This window comes from Artemia sp. Qi Xiang Cuo, chromosome 16 (genome assembly GCF_049724085.1).
Source record: "Artemia sp. Qi Xiang Cuo chromosome 16, ASM4972408v1, whole genome shotgun sequence".
Taxonomy (NCBI): domain Eukaryota; kingdom Metazoa; phylum Arthropoda; class Branchiopoda; order Anostraca; family Artemiidae; genus Artemia; species Artemia sp. Qi Xiang Cuo.
The window spans coordinates 27772081-27798776 of NC_142809.1; the positions used below are offsets into that span (position 1 = coordinate 27772081).

Below are 26696 nucleotides of genomic sequence, written 5' to 3' on the forward strand. Positions count from 1 at the left end.
CACAGTTACATTTTCTTGATTTTTCAAAGTTCATTTTGAATTTTTTTCGTTGAAATGCAAGAGTTGGAATATTTCAGTAGTGTTTGGTTGTGGTTCACCTTATCACAGTTACATTACTTTTATTTTCAATATTTAATTTTGAACGTCTTTCTTTGAAATGGATGATTTGGAATATCTCAGAAATGTTTGGTTGTGGTTTACGAGGTTACACTTACATTTTCTTTATTTTTCAAAGTTTATTTTGAATTTATTTACTTGAAATACAAGAGTTGGAATATTTCAGTAGTTTCTTGTTGTGGTTTACCTTGTCAGAGTTACATTCACGTGATTTTTCAAAGTTAATTTTGAATTTACTTCTTTGAAATGCAAGAGATGGAATATTTCAGTAGTGTTTGGTTGTGGTTTACCTTGTCACATTTACTTTTTCTTGTTTTTTCAATGTTAATTTTGTATTTCTTTCTTTGAAAGGCAAGAGTTGGTTTATTTCTAGAGCGTTTGGTTGTTTTTTAACTTGTCACAGCTACATTTTCTTTATTTTTCAAAGTTATTTTTGAATTTCATTCGTTACAATCCACGAGTTGAAAAATTTCAGTAGTGTATGGTTGTGGTTTACATTGTCATAGTTACACTATCTTGATTTTTCAAAGTTAATTTTGAATTTCTTTCGCTGAAATGCACGAGTTGAAATATTTCAGTAGTGTGTTGTTGTGGTTTACCTTGTCACAGTTACATTCCCTTAATTTTTCAAAGTTCATTTTGAATTTCTTTCGTTGAAATGCAAGAGTTGGAATATTTCAGTAGTGTTTGGTTGTGGTTTACCATGTCACAGTTACATTTTCTTAATTTTTTAAAGTTCATTTTGAATTTATTTCTTTGCAATTCGCGAGTTGGAAGATATCAGTAGTGTTTTATCGTGGTTTCCCTTGTCACAGTTACATTTTCTTGATTTTTCAAAGTTTATTTTGAATTTCTTTCGTTGATATGTAAGAGTTTGAATATTTCAGTAGTGTGTTGTTGTGGTTCACCTTGTCACAGTTACATTCTCTTGATTTTTCATAGATCATTTTGCATTTATTTCGTTTAAATGCGTGAGTTTGAATATTTCAAAATTGATTTTTTGTGGTTTAGCATGTTAAATTTACAGTTTCTTGATTTTCAAACTTTATTTTGAATTTCTTTCGTTGCAATTCAAGTGTTGGAATATTTCAGTAGTGTCTTGTTGTTGTTTACCTTGTCACAGTTACATTCTCGTGATTTTTCAATGTTCGTTTTGAATTTACTTTGTTGACTTGCTATATAATGTATAGTTCATAATTTGGCTGGGGTTTAGTACAGAGTCTCTGCTTCTTTTTAATTATTTTTCTTTTTTGATTTGATCTTATTTCGTTGAAATTCACGTGATTTTATATTTAAGTATTGTTTGGTCGTTGTTTACATTGTCATAGTTACAATTTCATGATATTTCAATGTTCATTTTTGATTTCTTTCATTGAAATTATAAAGTTGGAATATATCAAAAGTGGTTGGTTGTGGTTTAACGTGTCACAGTTACATTTTCTTGATTTTTCAAATCTCATTCTTGATTTAATTATCTTAAATGAAAGAGTTGGATTATTTCATTAGTGTTTTCTCGTGGTTTACATTGTCACAGTTACATTTTCTTGATTTTTCAAAGTTCATTTTGAATTTCTTTCGTTGAAATGGAAGAGTTGGAATATTTCACTTGTGTTTCGATATGGTTTACCTTGTCACAGTTACATTTTATTTATTTTTCAAAGTTTATTTTTAATTTCTTTCATTGACATTAAATATATATATTATGTAAGTTGTGGTTCCATATGTTTTTAATTGCCATAGATAAAATCTCTTGATTTTTCAAATTTAATAGTTAATTTATTTCGTTGAAATGAAATAGATGTACTATTTAAGTAGTGTTTTGTTTTGGTTAACATTGTCACAGTAACATTTTCTTGATTTTTCAAAGTTCATTTTGAACTTCTTTCGTTGAAATGCAAGAGTTGGAACATTTCAGTAGTGTTTGGTAGTGGTTTACCGTATCATGATTATCGTTTCGTAATTTTTCAAAGTTCATTTTGAATTTATCTCGTAAAATGCAAGAGTTGGAATATTTCAGTAGTGTTTGGTTGAGGTTTACCTTGTCACAGTTAGTTTTTCTTGATTTTTCAATGTTCATTACTAATTTATTTCGTTGAAAATCATGAGATGGAATAATTCATTAGTGTTTTCTTGTAGTTTATCGTGTCACAGTTACATTAACTTGAGTTTTAAAAGTTAATTTTGATCATCATTATTTGAAATTCAACATATGGAATATGTCTGTAGTGTTGTGTTGATGTTTAAATTGTCAAAGTTACATTTACTTTATTTTTCAAAGTTTTTTTTAAATTTATTTCGTTGCAATGCACGATTTGTAATACTTCAGTAGTATTTCGTTGTGGTTTACCTTGTCACAGGTAAATTCTCTTTCTTTTTCGTAGTTAATTTTGAATTTCTTTCATTGATATTCAAGAGTTGGAATATTTCAGTAGTGTATCGTTGTGGTTTACCTTGTCACAGTTATATTCTCTTGATTTTTCAAAGTTCATTTTGAATTTCTTTCATTGAAATGCGAGAGTTGGAATATTTCACAAGTGTTTGGTTGTTGATTACCTTGTCACACTTACATTTTCTTGATTTTTCAAAGATTATTTTGAATTTCTTTCGTTGAAATGCAAGTTTGAATATTTCATTAGCGTTTGGTCATTTCTGACTGTGTCACAGGTACATTCTCTTTATTTTTCAACGTTCATTTTGATTTTCTTTCGTTGAAATGCAAGTTGTACTATATAATTATTATGTTTCTTTTTTTTACCTTGTCAAAGTTACATTATCTTGATTTTTCAAAGTTCATTTTGATTTTCTTTCATTGAAATGCAATAGTTTGAATATTTGAGTAGTGTTTGGTTTTGGTTTACCTTGTCACAGTTAAATTTTCTTGATTTTTCAAAGTTCATTTTTAATTTCTTTAATTGAAATGCAAGAGTTGGAATATTTCAGAAGTGTCTGGTTATGGTTTACCTTGTCACAGTTACAATTTCTTGATTTTTCAAAGTTCATTTTGAATTTCCTTCGTTTAAATGAAAGAGTTGGTATATTTCAGTAGTGTGTGTTTTTTTTTTACCGTTTATAAGTTTAAATTTATATATTTTTATTTTTTTATTTTTATTTTATTTCGTTGAAATGCAAGAGTTGGAATATTTCAGTAGTGTTTGGTTGTGGTTTACCTTGTCACAGTTACACTTTCTTGATTTTTAAAAGTTCATTTTGAATTTCGTTTGTTGAAATGCAAGAGTTGGAATATTTCAGTAGTGTTTGCTTGTGGTTTACCTTGTCAAAGTTACATTTGTTTTATTTTTGAAAGTTTCTTTCAATTTCTATCCTTGAAATGTAAGAGTTGGAATATTTCAATATTGTTTGGCTGTGGTTTACCTTGTCACTCTGACATTTTCATGATTTTTAAAAGTTCATTTTGAATTTCTTTAGTTGAAATTCAAGAGTTGGAATATTTCAGTAGTGTTTCGTTGTTGTTTAATTTTTCAGATTTACATTCTCTTGATTTTTCAAAGTTAATTATGAATTTCATTTGTTGAAATATGTTTTGTCGTGCTTTACCTTGACACAGTTAAATTTCCCGATTTTTGTTAGGTTAGGTTAGGCTAGATCAAGTTAGATTAAGGTTAAGTTAGGTTAGGTTAGCCTACGCACGTACGCGCCTGTAGGCTAACCTAACCTAACCTAACTTAACCTTAATCTAACTTGATCTAACCTAATCTAGTCAAAAAAAAATAAGGACAATTAACTGTGTCAAGATAAAGCACGACAAAAAATATTTCAACTAAAGAAACCCGTAATGAACTTTGAAAAATCAAGAGAATGTAACTCTAACAAAGTAAACAAAACCGAAAGACTACTGAAATATTTCAACTCTTGCATTTCAACGAAATAAATTGAAAATGAAATTTAAAAAATCATTAGAATATCACTGTGACATTTTAAACCACAGCCAAACACTACTGAAATATTTAAGATCATGAATTTAAATGATATAAATTCAGATAAACTTTTTAAAATAAATAAAAGGTAACTTTGACAAGGTAAACCACAAGCAAACACTACTGAAATATTCCAACTCTTGCATTTCAACAAAAGAAATTCAAAATGAACTTTGAAAAATCAAGAAAGTGTAACTGTGACAAGGTAAACCACAACCAAACACTACTGAAATATTCCAGCTCTTGCATTTTAACGAAATAAATTAAAATTGAACTTTGAAAAAACAAGAAACTGTAACTTCTACAATGTATAAAACAACCAATCTATACATAAATTTAAAATGAATTGAAAATAATAGAAAGTCCAACGCTTTTAACATATAACTAAAAATAACAATTAACTCAGTCGATTTCAACAACAACCAATAGCTCGTGAAATATTAACACTCTTGCTATTCAGCGAAAGAAATTCGAAATGAACTTTTAAAAATCAAGAAAATGTAACTGTGACAAGGTAAACCATAACCAGACACTTCTGAAATATTCCAATTCTTGCATTTCAATGAATGAAATTCAAAATGAACTTTTAAAAATCAAGAAAATGTAACTGTGACGAGGTAAACCACAACGAAACGCTACTCAAATATTACAACTAATGCTTTTCAATTAAAGAAAATCAAAATAAACTTTGAAAAATCAAGAAAAAATAACTGTGACAATGAAAACCACACCCAAACAACAAGGACATATTCCAAATCGTGCTTTTCTATAAGAGAATTTCAATATGAACTTTGAAAAATCACGAAAATGTTCCAGTGAAAATGTATTCCATAACGAAACACTACTTAAATGTTCCAACTCTTGAATTGCTACGAAATAAATTCAAAATGAACTTTGAAAAATCAAGAAAATTTAAGTGTGAGATGTTAAACCACAACCAAAAAATTCTGAAGTAGTCAAACTCTTGAATTTCAAAGATATAAATTCAAAATGAACTTTTAAAAATCAGCAGAATTTAACTGTGACAAGGTAAACCACAACCAAAAACTACTGAAATTTTCTAACTCTTGCTTTTCAATGAAAGAAATTCAAAATGAACTTTGAAAAATAAGGAAAATGTAACTCTGACAAGGTAAACCACAACGAAAAACTACTGGAATATTCCAACTCTTGCATTACAACGAAATAAATTCAAAATGAACTTTGAAAAATCAAGAAAATGTAACTGTGACAAGGTAAACCACAACCAAACACTACTGAAATATTCCAACTCTTGCATTTCAAAGTAAGAAATTCAAAATGAACTTTGAAAAATCAAGTGAATGTAACTGTGACATGGTAAACAACAACAACACACTACTGAAATATTCCAACTCTTGCATTTCAACGAAAGAAATTCAAAATGAACTTTGAAAAATCAAGAAAGTGTAACTGTGAAAAGGTAAACCACAACAAAACACTAATGAAATATTCCAACTCGTGCATTTCAATGAAAGAAATTCAAAATGACCTTTAAAAAATCAAGTAAATGTAACTGTGACAAGGTAAAGCACGTCCAAACACTATTGAAATATTAAAACTCTTGCATTTCAAGGAAAGAAATACAAAATGAACTTTTAAAAATCATGAAAATGTAACTGTGACAAGGTAAACCACAACCAAACACTATTGAAATATTTCAACTCTTGCGTTTCAACGAAATAAATTCTAAATCAACTTTGAAAAATAAAGAAAATGGATCTGTGACACGGAAAACCACAAACAAACACTACTGAAATATTCCAACTCTTGCATTTCAACGAAAGAAATTCAAAATGAACTTTGAAAAATCAAGAAAATGTACCTGTGACAAGGTAATCCACAACCAAACACTGCTGAAATATTCCAACTCATGCATTTCAAAGAAATAACATCAAGATGAACTTTGAAAAATCAAGAAAATGTAACCGTGACAAGGTAAACCACTACCAAACACAACTGAAATATTCGAACTCTTTCATTTCAACTAAATAAATTCAAAATGAACTTTGAAAAATTAAGAAAATGAAACTGTGACAAGGTAAACCACAACGAAACACATTTGAAATATTCCAACTCTTGCATTTCAACGAAAGAAATTCAAGATTAACTTTGAAAAATAAAGAAAAAGTAACCATGACAAGGTAAACCACAACCAAACACCACTGAAATATTCCAACTCTTGCATTTCAATGAAAGAAGTTCATAATTAAGTATTTTATATCATGATAATGTAACTGTTTCACGTTAAAAATATAAATAAATATACTTAAATATTTCAACTTTTTCTTTTCAATAAAGGAAATTCAATATGAACTTTGAAAAATCATGAGAATGTAACTGTGACAAGGTAAACCATAACCAAACACTACTGAAATATTCCAACTCTTGCATTTCAACGAAAGAAATTCAAAATGAACTTTGAAAAATCAAGAAAATGTAACTGTGACAAGGTAAACCACAACCAAACACTACTGAAATATTCCAACTCTTGCATTTCAACGAAAGAAATTCAAAATGAACTTTGAAAAATCAAGAAAATGTAACTGTGACAAGGTAAACCACAACCAAACACTACTGAAATATTCCAACTCTTGCATTTCAACGAAAGAAATTCAAAATGAACTTTGAAAAATCAAGAAAATGTAACTGTGACAAGGTAAACCACAACCAAACACTACTGAAATATTCCAACTCTTGCATTTCAACGAAAGAAATTCAAAATGAACTTTGAAAAATCAAGAAAATGTAACTGTGACAAGGTAAACCACAACCAAACACTACTGAAATATTCCAACTCTTGCATTTCAACGAAAGAAGTTCTAAAAGAAATTTTAACAATCAAGAAACTTTAATTTGGCCAAGGTGAACCATAACCATGCACAACTCAAATATTACAACTCTTGCATTTCAACAATTGAAATTCAAATTGAACTTTGATAAATCCAGAAATTTAACTCTGACACGGTAATCCACAACCTAACGCTACTGAAAGATTCCAACTCTTGCATTTCAACGAAAGAAATTTAAAATGAACTTTGAAAAATCAAGAGAATGTAACTGTGACAAGGTAAACCACATCCAGACACTACTGAAATATTCCAACTCTTGCATTTCAACGAAATAAAATCAAAATTAACTATGAAAAATCAAGAAAATGTAACTTTGACAAGGTAAACCACAATCAAACACTACTGAAATATTCCAACTCTTGCATTTCAACGAAAGAAATTCAAAATGAAATTTGAAAAATCAAAAAAATGTAACTGTGACAAGGTAAACCACAACGAAACACTAGTGAAATATTCCAACTCTTACATTTCAACGAAAAAATTCAAAATGAACTTTGAAAAATCAAGAAAATGTAACTGTGACAAGGTAAACTACAACCAAACAATACTGAAATATTCCAACTCTTGCATTTCAACGAAAGAAATTCAAAATTAACTTTGAAAAATCAAGAAATTGTATCTTTGAAAAGTTAAACCACAAACAAACAATTCTGAAATATTCCAACTCTTGAATTTATACGAGATAAATTCAAAATGATCTTTGAAAAATAAAGAGAATGTTAGTGTGACATGGTAAACCACAACAAAACACTATTGAAATATTACAACTCTTTCATTAAATCTAAATAAATTCTAAATTAACTTTTAAAAATCAAGAGAATGTAACTGTGACACGGTAAACCACAACGAAACACAACTGAAATAATCCAAATCTTGTATTTCAAAGAAGGAAATTCTAAATGAACATTGAAAAATCAATATAATGTAACCGTGACAGGTTAAAACACAACCAAACACAAATGAAAAATTCCAACTCTTGAATTTAAACGAAAGAAATTCGAAATCAACTTTGAAAAATCAAGAGAATGTAACTCTGACAGGGTAAACCACAACCAAACACTACTGAACTATTCCAACTCTTGCATTTCAACGAAAAAAGTTCAAAATGAGCTTTGAAAAATCAAGAAAATGTAACTTTGACACGGTTAACCACAACCAAACACTTCTTAAATATTCCAACTCTTTCATTTCAACGAAAGAAATTCAAAATGAACTATGAAAAATCAATAGAATGTAAGTGTGACAAGGTAAACCACAACGAAACACTACTGAAATATTCCAATTATTGCATTGCAATGTCAGAAATTCAAAATGAACTTTGAAAAATTAAGAAAATGTAACTGTGACAAGGTAAACCACAACCAAACACTACTGAAATATTCCAACTCTTGAATTTCAACAAAAGAAATTCAAAATGAACTTTGAAAAATCAAGAAAATGTAACTGTGACAAGGTAAACTACAACAACACACTACTGAAATATTCCAACTCTTGCATTTCAACAAAAGAAATTCAAAATGAACTTTGAAAAATCAAGAAAATGTAACAGTGACAAGGTAAAACAAAACAAAACAATACTTAATTATTACAAATCGTTAATTTAAAATAATGAATTTCAAATTGAACTTTTAAAAATCAAGAAAATGTAACTGTGACAAGGTAAACAACAAAAAACCACTACTGAAATATTACAACTCTTGCATTTTAATGAAAGAAATTAAAAATGAACTTGGAAAATCAAAAACATGTAAGTTTAGCAAGTTAAACCACAACCAATTACTTCTGAAGCATTCAAACTCTTTCATTTCAGAGACATAAATTCAAAATGAACTTTGAAAAATAAAGATAATGTAACTGTGACACAGTAAACCACAACAGAACACTAATGAAATATTTTAACTCTCGCATTTCAATGACAGAAATTCAAAATGAACTTTGAAAAATAAAGAAAATGTAACTGTGACAAGGTTAACCACAACGAAATACTAATGAAATATTATAACTCGTGCATTGCAAAGAAATAAATAAAAAATGAAATATTAAAAATAATTAAAAATTAAATTTGACAATTTAAACCACAGCGAAACACAACTGAAATATTCAAACTATTGCATTTCAACTAAAGAAATTAAATACGAACTTTGAAAAATTAAGTGACTGTAACTGTGACAAGGTAAACGACAAGATAACACTAGTGAAATAGTCCAACTCTTGCATTTCCTCGAAAGAAATTCAAAATGAACTTTGAAATATCAAGAAAATGTAACTGTGACAAGGTAAACCACAACCAAAAACTACTGAAATATTCCAACTCTTTCATTTCAAAGATTGAAATTCAAAATGAAATTTGAAAAATCAATAAAATTTAATTGTTACAAGGTAAACTACAACCAAACACTATTGAAATATTCCAACTCTTGCGTTTAAATTAAAAAAATTCAAAATGAACTTTGAAAAATCATGAAAATGTAACTGTGACAAGGTAAACCACAACCAAACACTACTTAAATCTTACAAATCTTGCATTTTAACGAAAGAAATTCGAAATTAACTTTGAAAAATAGGTAGATTTTAACTGTGAAACGCTAAGCTATTAGCAAAAACAACTGAAATATTTCAACTATTGCTTTTAAATAACAGAAATACAAAATGAAAAATGAACTATCCGAAAATAGTAGCAGTGTTAAGTAACTAAAAAACAAAACACAACTGAAATATTCCAACACATTCATTTCAACGAAAAAAATTCAAGATGAACATTGAAAAATCAATAAAATGTAACTGTGACAAGGTAAACCACTACCAAACACTACTGAAATATTCGAACTCTTGCATTTCAACTAAATAAATTCAATATGAACTTTGAAAAATCATGAAACTTTAACAGTGACATTGTAAAAAACGACAAAAAACAAGATAAATATTACAATTCTTGCTTTTCAAGGATAGAAATTCAAAATGAAATTTGAAAAATTACGAAAATGTAATAATTACAAGTTAAACCACAATCAAACACTACTGAAATGTTCCAACACGTCCATTTCAACGAAATAATTTCAAAATTAAATTTGAAAAATCAAGAAAATGTAACTGTGACAAGATGAACCACAACCAAACACAACTGTAATATTCCAACTCTTGCATTTCAACTAAAAAAATTCAAAATGAACTTTGAAAAATCAAGAAAATGTGACTGTGACAAGGTAAACCACAACCAAACACTACTGAAATATTCCAACTCTTGCATTTCAACGAAAGAAATTCAAAATGATCTTTGAAAAATCAAGAAAATGTAAGTGTGACAAGGTAAACCACAACCAAACACTACTGAAATATTCCAACTCTTGCATTTAAACGAAAGAAATTCAAAATAAACTTTGAAAAATCAAGAAAGTGTATGTGTGACACCGTAAACCATTACAAAAAAATTCAGAAATATTCCAAAAATAGATTTACAACGAAATAAGTTCAAAAAGATCAAAGAAAACTCAAGAAGCACTCCCTGATTAAATGAACAAAACAAAAGCCAAATATTGATCTATAAATTCTCTAGAATATAAGCGAGAGAAATTCAAAATGAACTTTGAAAAATTAAGGGAATGTAACTTTGATAAGGTAAACCACAACCAAACACTACTGAAATATTCCAACTCTTGCATTTCAACGAAAGAAATTCAAAATGATCTTTGAAAAATCAAGAAAATGTAAGTGTGACAACGTAAACCACAACCAAACACTTCTGAAATATTCCAACTCTTGCATTTCAACGAAAGAAATTCAAAATGAACTTTGAAAAATCAAGAGAATGTAACTGTGACAAGGTAAACCACAACCAAACACTACTGAAATATTCCAACTCTTGCATTTCAACGAAAAAAATTCAAAATAAACTTTGAAAAATCAAGAAAATGTAACTGTGACAAGGTAAACCACAACGAAACACTACTGAAATATTCCAACTCTTGCATTGCAACGAAAGAAATTCAAAATGAACTTTGAAAAATTAAGAAAATGTAACTGTGACAAGGTAAACCACAACCAAACACTACTGAAATATTCCAACTCTTGCATTTCAATTAAAGAAATTCAAAATTAACTTTGAAAAATCATGAAAATGTAACTGTGACATGGTAAACCTCTACAACACACTACAGAAACAGTCCAAATATGTATAATATACTTAAGATGTACAAAATGTAAATATTAATAGCATCTAAATTTTTGTGAGTCTTGGTGTCATTCAGCCAAAAACTAGCGATCCTTCCAACCTATTGCTCTTCAACAAATAAATACCAAAAATGATATTTATCAAAACAAGAAAATTTAACTGTTACAAGGTAAACCACAACCAAACACTACTTAAATATTCCAACTCTTTAATTTCAAATAAATACATTCTACATGAAATTTTAAAAATCCAGAGAATTTAACTGTGACACGGTAAACCAAAACCAAACTCTACTGAAAGAATACAACTCTTGCTTTTCAAATAAATACTTTCAAAATGAACATTGAAAAATCAGGATAATTTATCTGTGACACGGTCCACAACAACCAAACACAAATGATATATTCCAACTCTTGAATATCAAATAAAGAAATTCGAAATCAACTTTGAAAAATCAATAGAATTTAACTGTGACATTGTAAACCACAACTAAACACTACTTAAATATTTCAAATTTGCATTTCAATTAAATAAATTCAAATCAACTTTGAAAAATTAAGAAAATGTAACTGTGACAAGGTAAACCACAACCAAACACTACTGAAATATTCCAACTCTTGCATTTCAACGAAAGAAATTCAAAATGAACTTTGAAAAATCAAGAGAATGTAAGTGTGGCAAGGTAAACAACAACGAAACACTACTGAAATATTCCAACTCTTGCATTGCAAAGAAAGAAATTCAAAATGAACTTTCAAAAATAAAGAGAATGTAACTGTGACAAGGTAAACCATAACCAAACACTACTGAAATATTCCAACTCTTGCATTTCAACGAAAGAAATTAAAAATGAACTTTGAACAATCAAGATGAAATAACTTTGACAAGGTATAACACATACACACACTAGTTAAATATTACCACTTGCCTCTCAACAAAAAAAATTCGAAATGAACTTTGCAAAATTAAGACAATGTATCAGGAAAACGTTCAATCACAACGAAAAACAACTGAACTGTTCCAACTCTTGAATTTCAAAGAAAGAAATTCAAAATTAACTTTGAAAAATCAAGAAAATATAACATTGACAAGGTCAACCAAATACAAATGGCATCGAAAAGGAATTGAATTACAATGTCTGTAATACAAAATAAACATAGAAAAATCGAGAAAATGTAAATGTGACCCTTTCCACAACAACCAAACACAACTCACCGATTCCAATTCTTGCTTTGAAGCATAGAACACTCGCAATGTACATGGAAAAATCAGGCGCATGTTACACTGATAAAGTAGAAAACACCCAAACACATCTGAAACATTCCAACTCTTGCATTTCAACGAAGGAAATTCAAAATGAACTTTGAAAAATCAGACCTTTGGAGGGGGAGGGGCCGGGGGGAGGGGGTCGTTCTGTGTCTCAATGCACAAAAAAAGTATAAAAAATAGGGGAGGGAAGGGGAGGGGAGGAGGGGAGGGGAGGAGGAGCTGGGAGGAGGAGGGAGGAGAAGGAGGAGGGGAGGGGAAGGGGAGGAGGAGGGAGGAGATGGAAGGGCCTCTTTGGGGGGCCAAAGGGGGAGGGGCCCTTTGGGCCCCGGGAGGGGGGGTCTGGGGGAACCTTGAGGGCCGGGGGCCCTTTGGGTGCCCAGTGGACCTTTGAGGACCGGTGGCTTCCTTCGGGGTTGGGGTAGAGGGATTGGAACCCTTTGGGGTTGGGGTAGAGGGATCGGAACCCTTTGGGTTGTGGTATAGGACCTTACAACACTGTTAAAATCGAACTTGTGTATCATAACGACCACAGAGTTTTACCCTCAAATTCTCTTCTATAATCATCTTTTAGAATGTCTCTAACTGTTTCGCCGAAATAATTCCATAAAATGGTTAAAACGGTTTCGCCCAAATAATCTCTAAACGTAATTTTAGCGTGTTCCTTTTGTTTAGCATCCCTCTGCTTTCACATTTGAAATTACAAAAGAAACCCTTTCGCGTGCTAAGATCAAAACATTTGGTCGGAAACGATTCTTCTGGAAGAACTCCAAATTAATTCCCTTTCGTGAATCAATTCTCTTTAGAACAACAAATTAATTCCCCTTTCATGTCAATCAATCATTCACGACATCATCTGTCATGTGTGATCTAAACTTTGCCCGGAGACATTTCTCTTGGTAGAACTCCAGACATTAATTAACTTGACGTCATCTGTTAGACATTAATTAACCTTGCCTGGAAACAATTTGATTAATGACTCAATAATCCATGAAAGTGACAGAGTTCCTGTTTTTCCATTTTCACTGACAAAGACCATAAATGTGACAAAGTTCCTGTTTTTCCATTCTCACTGACAAAATCCATAAAACACACATAACCATCCAAGAAAACAGACATAAATGTGACAAAATTCCTGTTTTTTCATTCTCACTGACAACAAACAAACATAAATGTGACAAAATTCCTGTTTTTCAAATTCTCACTGACAAAAACCATAAATCATCCATAACCATCCATGAAAACAGACATGAATTGCTGTTGACATCCAAGAAAACAGACATAAATGTGACAAAATTCCTGTTTTTTCATTCTCACTGACAACAAACAAACATAAATGTGACAAAGTTCCTGTTTTTAAAATTCTCACTGACAAAAACCATAAATCATCCATAACCATCCATGAAAACAGACATGAATTGCTTTTGACATCCATAAATGTGAGAAATCTCCTTTTTTTTCATTCTCACTGACAAAAACCATAAAAACAGACATAAATGTGACAAATTTTCTGTTTTTTCATTCTCACTGACAAAAACCATAAATCATCCATATCCATGAAAACAGACATAAATGTGAGAAAATTCCTGTTTTTCCAAGTGAGAAAATTCCTGTTTTTTTATTCTCAGTGAGAAAACCATAAACCACGTGGTGCGCGTGGGGCTGGTACCCCCCTTTCTACTGCCAACTATCAAACATAACCTTCAAAGGACGGGTCCATGGCACACACCCCATAGGACGACCTCGCAAGAGATAGACCGACAAATTCCTGGCCCATAGCCTCCCCCAGCTACTACGTCCAGTGCCAGACAGATTGAAATACCGTCGCCAAATTCATGGTCTGAAGAAGTAGCCCTAATACAGCCACAAAGGTCGGACGGGACTAAAGTCAAGTCAAGTCAAGTCAAGTCAAAAAAAAAAAAAAAAAAAAAAAAAAAAAAACACTCACTTATCCGCCACAGCTCTTGCTTTAAGTAGTGCAGCTGTGTAACAAATAGCCGCACTTTTAGGCAAACAAATATCGTCATACTTGGCTAACACTGCTTGAGCATCTGCATAAGCTTGCATTTCTAACAAGGCTTCCAACAAATTTTCTTGGATATTTAAAACTCCCAGGATTTGGGGAACTTCTTTCGTTAACTAAAAATACAATTTTTGCTTACAATAATACACTTGAATAAAGAAATACAAATAAAACATTCCTTCAGCAAATGAATCTGTAAAATCAAAATTATATTTACAGCGGCATTGGAGTACTCATGATCAGTAGGGTTCACTGGGTTTGAGCCCTCTTTCCCATTCCCAAGTTCACACCACTGTATATAAATTTTATACAATATAATCACGACTCAGTAATATTTGGCTACCACAGTCTTGGCACATATAAAAGTTCCGCCCATATACTCGTACGTCCTGGCCCATCAACAATTCAGTGTATATTACCCTGGAACACGTATTTTGGCAGAAACTTTCTCAAAATACCTTTGAAGCCAACTTGAGACTTTGAAGCCTACTTGTAATTTCTAAAAACATCTAATAATAACATTACACTACTAATTACCGCTTTTTATATATGTACTGGAATAAATTAATTTAAAATTAGATTCTTTCAAATTTAGTGCTACAAAGATGATGCCAAGTTTCGCGTTCAAGAGAAATCTGACTTGCCTACCCGTGAAAAAAAAATATAATGTCGCTTATATTTTAACGTTCTCCGGAGCACTTGCATATCGGTCCGGCTTTCCATAATAGTTGAGATAGGGAATTATTCTACTGCATATATCTATCTACAGTGGTTCACACATACAGACATGTAGCAAGACTATGAATGTGTACCAAAATTCGGCACTTTTAGGTACACTCTTTACCGGCATGAGAAACTACTTTAATACCCCAAATGTATTACAGAAGACTTGTGACATTACAAAGCATATCATCTATGGAATGCGATATGAGCAGTTGCATGTAGTAATATACTATCTCAAATAAAGAGGCATACTTTACTATTGTGCACAAAAAAATACATAAGAGAATTGTACATTTGTTATCTCGAACAGTACATTTTGCTATCTGTAGTCATCAGACTTATTTTCTATATGACTAAGTTAGCTAACTGATAAATTAGATAGTCAATAGCGCTGTAATCACCCCCCTCCCTCGTTCAGAATGTTTTTATAAGTGCCCCTGTTCACTGCACACTACATTATTATCCATACAATTTCATTAAAAAACTTACCGTTAATTAAAATGAAAAAGGGCAACGTCTCAGGTTGCCCTTTCCTTGCACCGTCTCAGGTTGAGCTTGGGGTCACATAAGGCTCAGTTCTAGAGCCAGTTCTGTCCTCAATTTATGCATAAGGGTCTTATTTTTTCGGTGATGAAACGAAAACAAATAGTCTGTTGTCGTCTATGCCACCCAAAATCTTTTCATGCCCACAAATAAAGATCTCCATCAACTGGTGACAACATTCTAGTTGCTTTCACTGACGACAGTACAATAAGCACTGCTGCCAGAACAGGGCCTGAGATCCGCATTAAATTACCTTTTTTGTTTGACAGAGGAATTTGGTTCGATGCGAATTGCCTGGCATTAAGTGTTTCGAAGTCGAGCTTCCTGATTTTCTCGTAAATTTCTCAGGCTTGCCCTCAACTTTCGGAAATTCATCTGTCAAGCGGTCCTCTCAGTAGACCCAGTGATAGTTATCTTCAGTTACTGGGTATTCTTCTTGATGAGAACCTCTCCTTCGGGCATCATATTAGTCAAATGAAAATTAAGATTTCAAGGTATCTCAGAATTGTTAGAGGGATCAAACACATTTTCCTAAGATGATTATAAAATTTTGTTTCTCAGTTTAGCTATGTCTCAAGTCTCTTATTGGCCTACTATATGGATGTCAATAATTGTTTTCCCTTCTAATACCACTTTCTAGGGTATATGACAAAGCAAGGAATCTTATCCTTAAAACTAACAGTTCTAATAAAAAGCCGCTGCTTGATTCGAATTCCATTTATATTGTTTCCTCTATTTCTTTCGTTTCTCTTCAATTACATGGTGAGTTTCCTACGACCTTTAAAACTAAACCGTCTAGCCTCTGACCATTCTACATCTACATCTACTTCTAAATCTACATCCATTCTACAAGGAACCATTCTATCTTTAAAACTAAACCGTCTCCAGCCTCTGACCCTTCTACATCTACATCTACTTCTAAATCTACATTTACAGCTACATCCATTCTACAAGGAACCATTTTATCTTTGTAATTATAATAATTTTCGGACTCCATTTAGTCCATCAGTCAGATCAAGCTTCAAAACCAAGACTGCTTGTCATTCTGCCTGGCACGTTACCAACACGTTACCCGTGTTGGCTAGAAAGTGCCACTCGTTTGGTGCCTTTAAAAAAAAGGGAAAATATGTTTGACCTCTAGATATTTGGTTTTCTCTTTTGCTTTTCTTTCTTTAATGCCCACGTGCGATTCATGTTTTCTGTCCAAATTGGAGTTGAGTGTTTTTTTGTTTATTGGGTAGTGAACTTTGCTACGCCTTGGTTTTCAGCATACAGTCAGGTGGCAGCTGATTAGTATTTTCCTTTTTAGTGTGTGAATGCGTTTTTTATTTTTATTTTTTTTCACTTTTGTCTCTCTCTTTTTTTTTATTCATCTTATTTCAGAAGCATTAGCAATGCTCGTGTATTTTTGTATCTCCTAATTTGCGTGAACTGTTGCCAATGGAACCAAAATCATAAATAGATTTCTGGATAATAGTCAGTTCATTAGCTTATTAATCGTTTTTCCGTAGAACCTGTTCAAGCTTAGGCACTCCAATATACTGTAGCTTCTTTTTCAGAATTTAAATTTTATTTCCAAATATTGAATTACGGAATTTTTTGCAGTTAGTTTGAAACAAAAACCTTACTTTTAAGCAATATATCTAGAACACTAAACCAATTTGAGATCTATCGTTGGAGTAATTGCTTTAAATTTTATATACGAGCCTCAATTTGAATTTCCCTAAAAGCCTACTTCGATAGAATATGCTTTAGCCTAGGCGCCACAAGAGACTGATTCAGTCCTGATTACGGTCTTTTGTTTATTATCGTCTCTTACTAGATTGCTAGCTATCACTGCAACCCGGATTTTTTGTTTATTAAATGCAGATAAGAGGCAAATTAAATGTATCTCAATTTTTTTTTCTACGGGCATTTATACATAATTAATATCATTATGGTTTAGCTACCCTTTTTTAATGTCTTATTTTGTTTACCGTAATATTGTCTAATTATGAAATTGACAGAATTAATACTCCCGTTTTCTCTATATTTTTTTTGCTAAATTCTGTAAATGAAAAGGCAGTGTGGTCTAAGAAATGATCTAATCCTGAAAATGAATTGTGACATCTTTGCTTAGTCGCCTGACCCATCACTTCTTAGGTAGAAACGAAAAAATAAAAAAGGAAAGAAACAAATTTCTCAAGTTTGAGGAAGCAGAATAATGCACTGATCAAATTCATATAAATTGTCTTTAAAACCAGCAGTTGTGAAGAAAATACACTTACATCACGAAACATTTTTACTGCTTCCTTTAATTTCCCAAGCTTTCTTAGGCACATTGCATATCTTCTTTTAACACAGATTAATACATTTGTATCTCGCCCTGAAATAGAAAATAAACAAAAGTAAAAAAGGAAACGACAGAAAAAGTATATAGACTCTCAAGAGCAAAAATCCGGCTTTAGTCAAGTTTGAATTGGCATCTCTGTCAACACGACAAGGAATTATGCCGTTGTATTTGATTTTCTGTCGACACAGAGGGCACTCAATTTGTAAAATGTTGACTTCGTGTCGACATTTTGTCATCTTTTGACGACAAAAAAAGGGTCCGCTGTTTTCCATTTTGACATAGAAATTATAAATTCAAGCGGCTAATTTAAAATGCGCAGTGACATATGCGCATGCGCAGATGACATATTTATTTATTTTTTTAATGATTGTTTATGTTCAAAAATGGTAAGAAGGATCAGAATCAATTAACTAAGTGAATAAAACCTGACAGCTGGTTAGTCAAACACCGTATCAAGTTGAATTATGAACAAAACCTCTCGAAACTGACGGCTTCAAGCAGGGCCGTATCCAGGATTTTTGTTCAGGAGGGGTTTTACTAATTTTTGACTTTTTTTTTGGGGGGGGGGGTTTCACTAATTTTTTACTCAGTTTTCGACTAATTTTACTTATTTTTACCTAGGTTTTACTAATTTTCGAGTCGGTCAAAAATTTCGGGGGGGGGGGGGTTCAAACCGGGTAAACCCCCCCCCCCCTGGCTACGGCCTTGGCTTCAAGGCTAATAAAATTTTAGAAAATGGAACTATACTTTTAGGAAAAAACAGAAACGTTCTCTTTTAAAATCAGACGATTCAACGTGTGGCTTTCCATTGCATTGAAATTCTAAAAACAGAAACACTATAAAAAAAGAAGCAAAGCTCAGGATTAAGGGGATTCAATTACTCCACCGTACCCGAAAAAGGGCGTAGCTTAAATATCATAGAGTGGCGTAACACGGTTTTCAACTTTCGAAGGAAAAGTCTTTTGTTCTCAGATTTATATGAGAAAAAAATATCAGCAAAAGGCATTTTGGTTCACAGTTCATTTTGGTTCACAAATTTGATGGGTAGTCTTTGAACTAGATAAACTGAAACTTTCCTTTCCCTAATAAAAGCAATCTTCCCAGCAAGCGATCCAAATCCATTACTTAGCTACCGTGTGGAGTGGATCCCCCGTAGACCTACCCCGTATAATGAAGCAATCCGCCAGATGATCACCTCGGACGATGTTCTCCACTCACGAGGATTCTTGTTTTGAGTATTGGCATTTGAAAGGGACTACATTTCTCTACCCTTAGTTACAAGCTGTTCCCCTACTTCTACGAAGTAAATATACCACGGGTACGGCAATATCTTTAATAAATAGCCTACGAAGATATTATCTAAACCGAGGTTAGAAACATATAGCCTAATCTTCCAAATATATTTCTTAGAAAAATTCAGAGTGAGCTCGTTCATACCGTTACATATGAAAATAAAATAATAATAATAAAAAAATGTTGGTGCTTCACAACTAAGCCTTCAGAATGACAATATGACCAGGTTCTTTACTTTTCTTTTTCTCGTTACACTTTTGAGGCCTTTGAATTAGATCTAAAACTTTTCATTAAACCTATAAGCTGTCACAAAATATATTTCTCAAAACAAGAAAATAGCATAAAAACTTTTCTGGCATTTAACAGTAAATAATTATATATGTCAATTTGGTTAAGCCTACTTTAATACATTTAAGAATGTTCTTCATATTCAGGCAAACTTGATGTTTGGTGCTCTTTGCCTAAATGGGGAAAAGGATTTCCATCTAATCCCTGATTAAAACAATTTACGCTTTATTAAGCACGGGCTGACTGCTCAAAAGAACCTTGCAAAAGGAAAATTTGCTGGAAAGTATATTTTTCAAGATTTGCTCGAGAATTTTTTCCTTCATATATTTTCTAACTCAAATTATTCCTAATTGATAACTCTCAGGTCTATAAAATTTACGTAAAAAGAATTCCCATATCTGGAAGCATTTGCATCAGAAAAGATAAGGAAAAAATAAGAATTAGACTTGAAGATAGAAATTAATATATTCTATAAATAAAAAGAGAAGAAAACCCAACCAACGCTTCGCAAAGGAAAAGGAAAAGAAAATGAAAGGATTTGACATACGATAAACTACAGACAACTGCAAGAAACAAATTCAAATATTTATTTATTAGTGTTTATATAAAACAGTTTTTTTTAAGTTCAGTGTCATATTCAAAATTTTCCTCATTTTTCTATTTTGATTTCATTTTAAGCATATCCAGCATCCACATTTTCTTTCCTTATAAAGAAAGCAACCTGTATTGAATACGTCACCAGCATACCACACAAAGTTTTTTTTTTTAATGACATAAATACTGATCCCTATTTTTTCTTTACGCCCCAAATAAAAGAATAAAATCCACAAAATTTAGGAATATATTTCTTACTAGGCAAGTTTCCTTAAACCCATATTGAAATGAGACCGCAATTCTGGTTCATTGTGTTTATATGTTTAAATACAGCTTTATTAACTTCCGATTTACCATTTAAAAGTAATTTGCATCAGAATACATCTTTACAAAGAGGGATTCCCCAAGGATTCCCTATTATATCTGTTTAATGAAGTGATTTTTTTTTTACATAAACATCCTAAAGCACATAAGCAAATCCAAATCGTCACTGTCACGCCTAAAGGCCACATTTGACATTTTTACGCATCTGAGATGATTGTCAATAATTGTATGCTAAGCTGTCTCAAAGGAATCTTCAGGCTAATGTAAAGCGTAAGTATCTGCAGGGCAATGCAGACCGGGAGGATCAGTGTGACTGACCATGCATTGTCCTGCTGATTAGGGTTGCCACTCCTAGTGATGTATCACTATTTCTAGTGATTTTTTATATTGTCTAAACAAAAAAATACCTAATTTTTAGATAAATCACTAGATTATAGAAGAAAATCACTGAACCAACCAGAAAATCACTAAAATCTAGTATTTTTTTGTCACCAAGCGGCAACCCTGCTGCTGAATCTTCCTTTGAGAATAGCTTAACGAATGATTTTAACCATTCAGAAGCAAAAATCATTCAAACACCTTAACCATTCAGTTATTCCTGTAGCTCTCACCTACAGTGCCTTTCAGAGGTCGAAATAAGTCCCAGCCACTCAGATTCTAAGATCCCAGACAGACTCTTGAGCATTCAGAATCTGAAAAAACAATTAAAACAAAATGAGGCTCTTAGGAATGAGGCTTCGAGACTTGTGCTTAAAACGAAAAATAAAACCATTCAGCAAGTAATAAACTGCAACAGTAAATCTGTAAAACACTTTAAGCAGGGTTTTGTAAGTTACGAAACCATGTTTTAAAACTTATATTTTTTTTTTAGTTACAGGCAAGAGCGATAGGACGGATAAAAGAAAGGTTGATAGAGACAGAAAGAACGTAAGAGAAACGTATCTTTGATTACACTTACTATGAATGGCTTCCATTAATGGCCCTTGATGCTGTGTTTGCTGAGACTTTCTATAGTTCACTTCTGCCGCTTTTAATGCTTCTTTGAGAAGACGTTCAGCCTCAAGTATTGAAGATGCTTCTTCTTCTGCTAAAAGTAACAGAGCTGGGGCACATTCCGGATTTGTCTTTAAAGCAAGCTTCGCAGCTCCAATTCGAGCTTCAGGATTTCGCTCTCTCCAGGCCGTAGCCATAACTAAAAAACATAGCACTTGCAAGTTAAAAGCCAATCAAGTCAATATTTTCACTTGAAAATTTCTCCCTATACAAACGATAATTTTGCTTATCTTGGGAGTCATTTTGAGATCTGAGATATCAACATTTCAGTCAGAAAGAGAGTTTACGGACATCATTAAATATTTCTCAGTATTACAACATATAATTTAACCATAACTGAGCGAACCGTCCCAATAGTAACCAAAATTATAGAAAATAGAATTTTTATAACAATATATACATACCAAAAGAACCTACTTTTTATTGGGATTCCATATATGTAAACCTCATCAATCTCAAAATTACCCATTAAAGTATAAAGTATGCATAATTTTAAGCTCTAAGAGTATTTCACGTTATTTGATTTCTAGAAAGTTTACCTCCATAGCTAGGGCATATTACATAGACAAAATGCAGAGAATTCACAAAATTAAAACTTCAAAACAAAAAAAGTTACATAAGAAATTTTATTTCTGTGAAACTAATGCATCTCCCACTTTTAGAAGATCAAGACCTTTCTATCAGTTATCAAAAAACAAAAAACCAAAATTATCTTGTCTAGAAAAAAAGTTATCTCTAGGATGTTTAACAAGTTTTATGCCCTATGACAAAATTGGGAATTATTTATAAGTGTACGAAACAATTTGGTATACAGGAAAATCATGTCATCTTTCGTACTTCCTATAATATTAGTTGATTAAAATATAAAAGGCATAAAACTAGATATTTCAGAAAACAACCCCAATGTCAGGGCTCTGACCCTTATTTATCAGATAAATGCCCTTTTCGTAATTTATTATTATTTTCACTTTAAACTGATATTTCCTTTTTCTTAAGCTCAAAACACCTTGCGTCTCTAAAGATTCACTAACTAGATTATGTCGGAAAATCCACGCCTGGGGATGAGTCGCTGGGTTGGCTAGACAGAGAATTTTGACTAATTTAGGCTGTGGGTTAAAAATGGACATTTTTTTTGGATTGGCAGGTCCGTTTCATGTACGGCCACCAGCGTCCTTAATTGTTTGGAACCCCTTGGGGTACTCTTGTCTTGTAAATAGTCATAGAATATTCCCACTTGTTCCCACAGTCAAAACAAGAATACTTACTTTCATATTCGGCTTTGCCAGCATCTGCTTCACAGGTAAAGAAGGTTTGGTGGTCCTGCAGCAAAATAAAATCAAGTTATATTTTGATTCTAATAGACATCAAATAAGATATTTGCAAAAAATAAAATAAAAACGAACAAATTAATTAGCTACTTACATACTGAATTCTATAGACTTATGCACCATTGCAATAAAAACCCAAAGGTCAAGGCGGTATAAATAAAAACAAAACTGTTTCGCGACGGAACCCTTAGTATTGGTCTTGAGGGGACTTCCCTCTGTCTCCACTACTTTCCTTGTGTGCAATTATGAGTTTCTATTCGGGAATGAGTATATGACCAGAATTGTAGGGAAAAATCACATCAAAACAAACTAAAAAAAGCGTCTACAACTAGCCATGCTTGTAAAATGGTAAAGTAATTTTTCTATGAAAACTTTGACAGACTTAGTCTATCTAACAGGTGGTTTTCTCTTCTTATAGTAAAGTGCTGCGTCCGTAAAATTTATCTTTGAAAAGTCTTTTACTCTTTTTAAGGCTTTAGTCCAAAATGTTGTTGAATAGCACACTTACTATTAAATACTTACAGCGTTTGAGACTCAAGATAATGGTTTAAAATGCAGCAAATGCGCTTTTTTTAGGTTAAAATTAGTCTACAATTTTTCTAGGCTACAAAGAAGCGGTGGGGAGTTTCTCCCGGCACCCACACTCTTTTGTATATGAGAAAATATTTTATTTCAGAAAACTGATCTGTGTCGGTATTCTCTTGATCAACTTTCTTCAAGTAAAATAAAGGAAGTGATGATAGTTGAAAGAAGAGGTCCTCTTCAATAGTCTTCAAGTAGCTTTCGAAATCAAAGAGTTTCTAGAAATTGTAAATAATGGTAATTTCAAGTTGGTATTTCATTTAGAGGACTTAAAAGGATTTGAAGACATCCTATTAGGCAAGTAAAATAATTATGAAAAACTTGCGAGAAAATTGGGGTTAAGAACGTTTCCCTTCTAAAGTTACCTTAAACTTGGGGCATTTTATTGATCTTCTGATGATTATTTAGTTATATTCAAGTTTATGTTAAATATTTCCGCTCATTTGTGAATGAGTAAAATTCAGGTATCTTCAACCAAGTTCATTCTACAATTAAGGGATTCAAATTACCGGCAACGTATAAAGCGTATGAAATTACATTCAGTTAAATTTGGTAGGAGGAACAATTTCAAGGCATTTCCAAAGTTTAGTCATTAATTTTTAAACACTCAAGAGCTCTAAAAAACAAATTAAATAAAGGTAACGGAAGTAAGGTTGTTTCTCCATTAGTGAATGGGAAAATACCGACATCTTCAACCAAGTTTTTCAATTACCGACAACATCTAAAACGTTTGAAATTGCACTTATTTCAATTTCTTAGGATAAACAATGAGGAGTTCTAAAAAAACCGGTTTAAGTGAAAGCAACGGAAGTCACGGTATTCCCCGTTTGTGTATGGTGAAAATACAGACATCTTCAAAGAGGTTCATGGTGAACTATAGCATCAATTTAAAAAGATTTCTTATAGTTTACTCTAATTTAAAAATGTAAGAGTGAAAATTTGGTGGACGCATCCTCTCCCCTTCCTAAAATCACACTCTTCTTCTCCTCTTAAAACTTTATCTATATCACCTCCAAGTCTAAAAAGTGTCATCATACTAAGTAATTTGTTCCCTAAAGAAACCAAGCTAATGCCTCTAAAATTGCAACACTCACTTTTATCACCTTTCTTATACAGGGGTTTGATTAAGACTTCCTTAAAATCACTAGGAATTTCCCCTTTTTCAAACATGATATTCATAATCTTCTGTAATTTATCTCTAACTTCAAAACCACCATATTTAAAAGACTCCTTTAATCAGCACCTGGGGCCTCACAAAATCACAAAATAAATATTTTAATTTACTTTCAAAGTGTCACAAACTTTTGCATTCTTGTCTATATCTTTTCCCGTAACTTTACAACGGTTTAGCATATTTTCAAAATGTCCTGCCCATCTCTCTTCAACTCTTCCCTTATCATTGATTGTGGCCCCATTCTTATCTTTAACTGGCAAAAGTTCAGATTTGACTATTCCCTCTCAATTTATTAATATGCCAGTACAATATTTTGCTATTACGTCGTCTAGCTACATCTTTTAGATCTTCAGCAATTTTTCTTATGGCCTCCACTTTACACCTCCTTAATTCATATATTAATGCTTTCTCTACTTTCCTTTTATTTTCATATTATATACCACTCAGATATTTCTTGTATAAGCCCCTGCTCCTCTGTACTAAACTCCACAAACTAATTTCCTAAAGGTATTACATCCATTTTCGATATTCTCAAATTGGGGACTCTCCAGTTTGGTATTCATCTATTCTTGGAAAATTTATCTCAAAAGCTCATCCTTGATTCTACCAGCGTCATAACTTCCCGAAAGGTAGTTACCCTTCCTAAATTTCCACTTTAGATTAACCCTAGACGCTACTAGATAATGATTTTTACTTTTAGTATCAATAACAGCACTGCTATATACGCTAGTATCTTCTATCGATTCTGTTAGTCTTCGGTTTACAAGAACATAATCAATAAGGTCAGCCGTCTTAGCATCATGTTATTTTATGACCAAATATTGTATTGGTTATAATTAGATTGTTATACCTACAAAATTGCAGCAGTCTATAGCCCTTACTATTTTCTTTTCCTATTATGTCATATCACTATGACTGATACTTTCTAGTTGTAAAATGCTGTAGTTGTAGTTGTAAATACTTGTAGTTGTATATGTAGTTGTAAAATACTTTCTAGTTGTAAAATGAGCAATTAGCATTCTAATATTAATACCTTCCCAAACTAAACAAGACTTATCAGCTACCTTATACACCATGATCCCTACTCCCTACCTATGCACCCCACCCTTCCTGCCTGAGTAAATAAATTCTATATTACCTAACTCCATTTTTCCTACGCCTAGGACGTGAGTTTCTGAAACTCATAATAAGTCCATAATGCAATATTCATATTAGTTAGATCATTGAAATGATTATGACCTCAGGAAAAGCAATGGTTCCAGAGCCAATGCAGGAGGGGACCAAAAATCTTCTCAAATCTACACGAAGCGCTTCAACGGGCTTAGAACCAGACAGAAAGAAGTTCCTGGGACCTCCAGTATGAATTAAGGTTTTCTGTAATCCTGGGCCCATCTTGGCAGCAACATGGCTTTCCACATTTGGATATGCTCTTCTATCAAAAGTCGAAATTCTCCATAAGAAATGTCAAGCCTATTGCCTCTGAATCTTATATCTTCATGGCTATAAATATTATATTGCTATGGGGAGGCAGCCCATAACAGATAAGTGAGTTAGGAAGAGGTTTTTCAGCCCATAGCATTTTAGCTATGGGGAAAATACAGACATTTTCAATCAAGTTTTTGAATTACCAGCAACATTTAAAGTAGTTGAAATTACATTCTGCACAATTTCTTATGATGAACAACAATAACAAAAAATTTGAGGATTTTCAATTGTTTAGTCATAAATTTTCAAAAACTCAAGACGTCTAGAAAAACCGGTTTAGTAAAGGCAACAGAAGTTAAGGTGTTTCCACATTAGTGCACGGGGAAAATAAGGACATCTTCAACTAAGTTTTTGAGTTACCGGCAATATCTAAAGCGTTCGCATTTACATTTAGTTCAGTTTCTTAGAATGAACAATAACAGCATCAATTTAGGAAGATTTTTTATAGTTCAGTCATTCATTTTCAAACATCCAAAATTTCTAAAAACAGGTTAAGTAAGGGTAACAGAAGTTACGGTGTTTCCCCATTAGTGCAAAGGGAAAAATACAGAAATCTTCAATCAAGTTTTTGAAATACCGGTAACATCTAGAGCATTTG

The 26696-nt window shown here is 32.0% G+C and overlaps 1 protein-coding gene across 1 annotated transcript in view; it reads right to left on the bottom strand.

Annotated features, from left to right (window-relative positions):
• LOC148942743 (protein ST7 homolog) overlaps nt 1–26696 on the bottom strand; it is a 90095-nt gene that overhangs the window by 22083 nt on the left and 41316 nt on the right. Inside the window, exons 5-8 of the mRNA XM_089102625.1 lie at nt 22795–22849; nt 21435–21668; nt 17913–18010; nt 14305–14495 (exon numbers count right to left, since the gene is read on the bottom strand). Coding sequence (XP_088958751.1) covers nt 14305–14495; nt 17913–18010; nt 21435–21668; nt 22795–22849 — 578 coding nt within the window. The remainder of the gene's footprint in view (nt 1–14304; nt 14496–17912; nt 18011–21434; nt 21669–22794; nt 22850–26696) is intronic.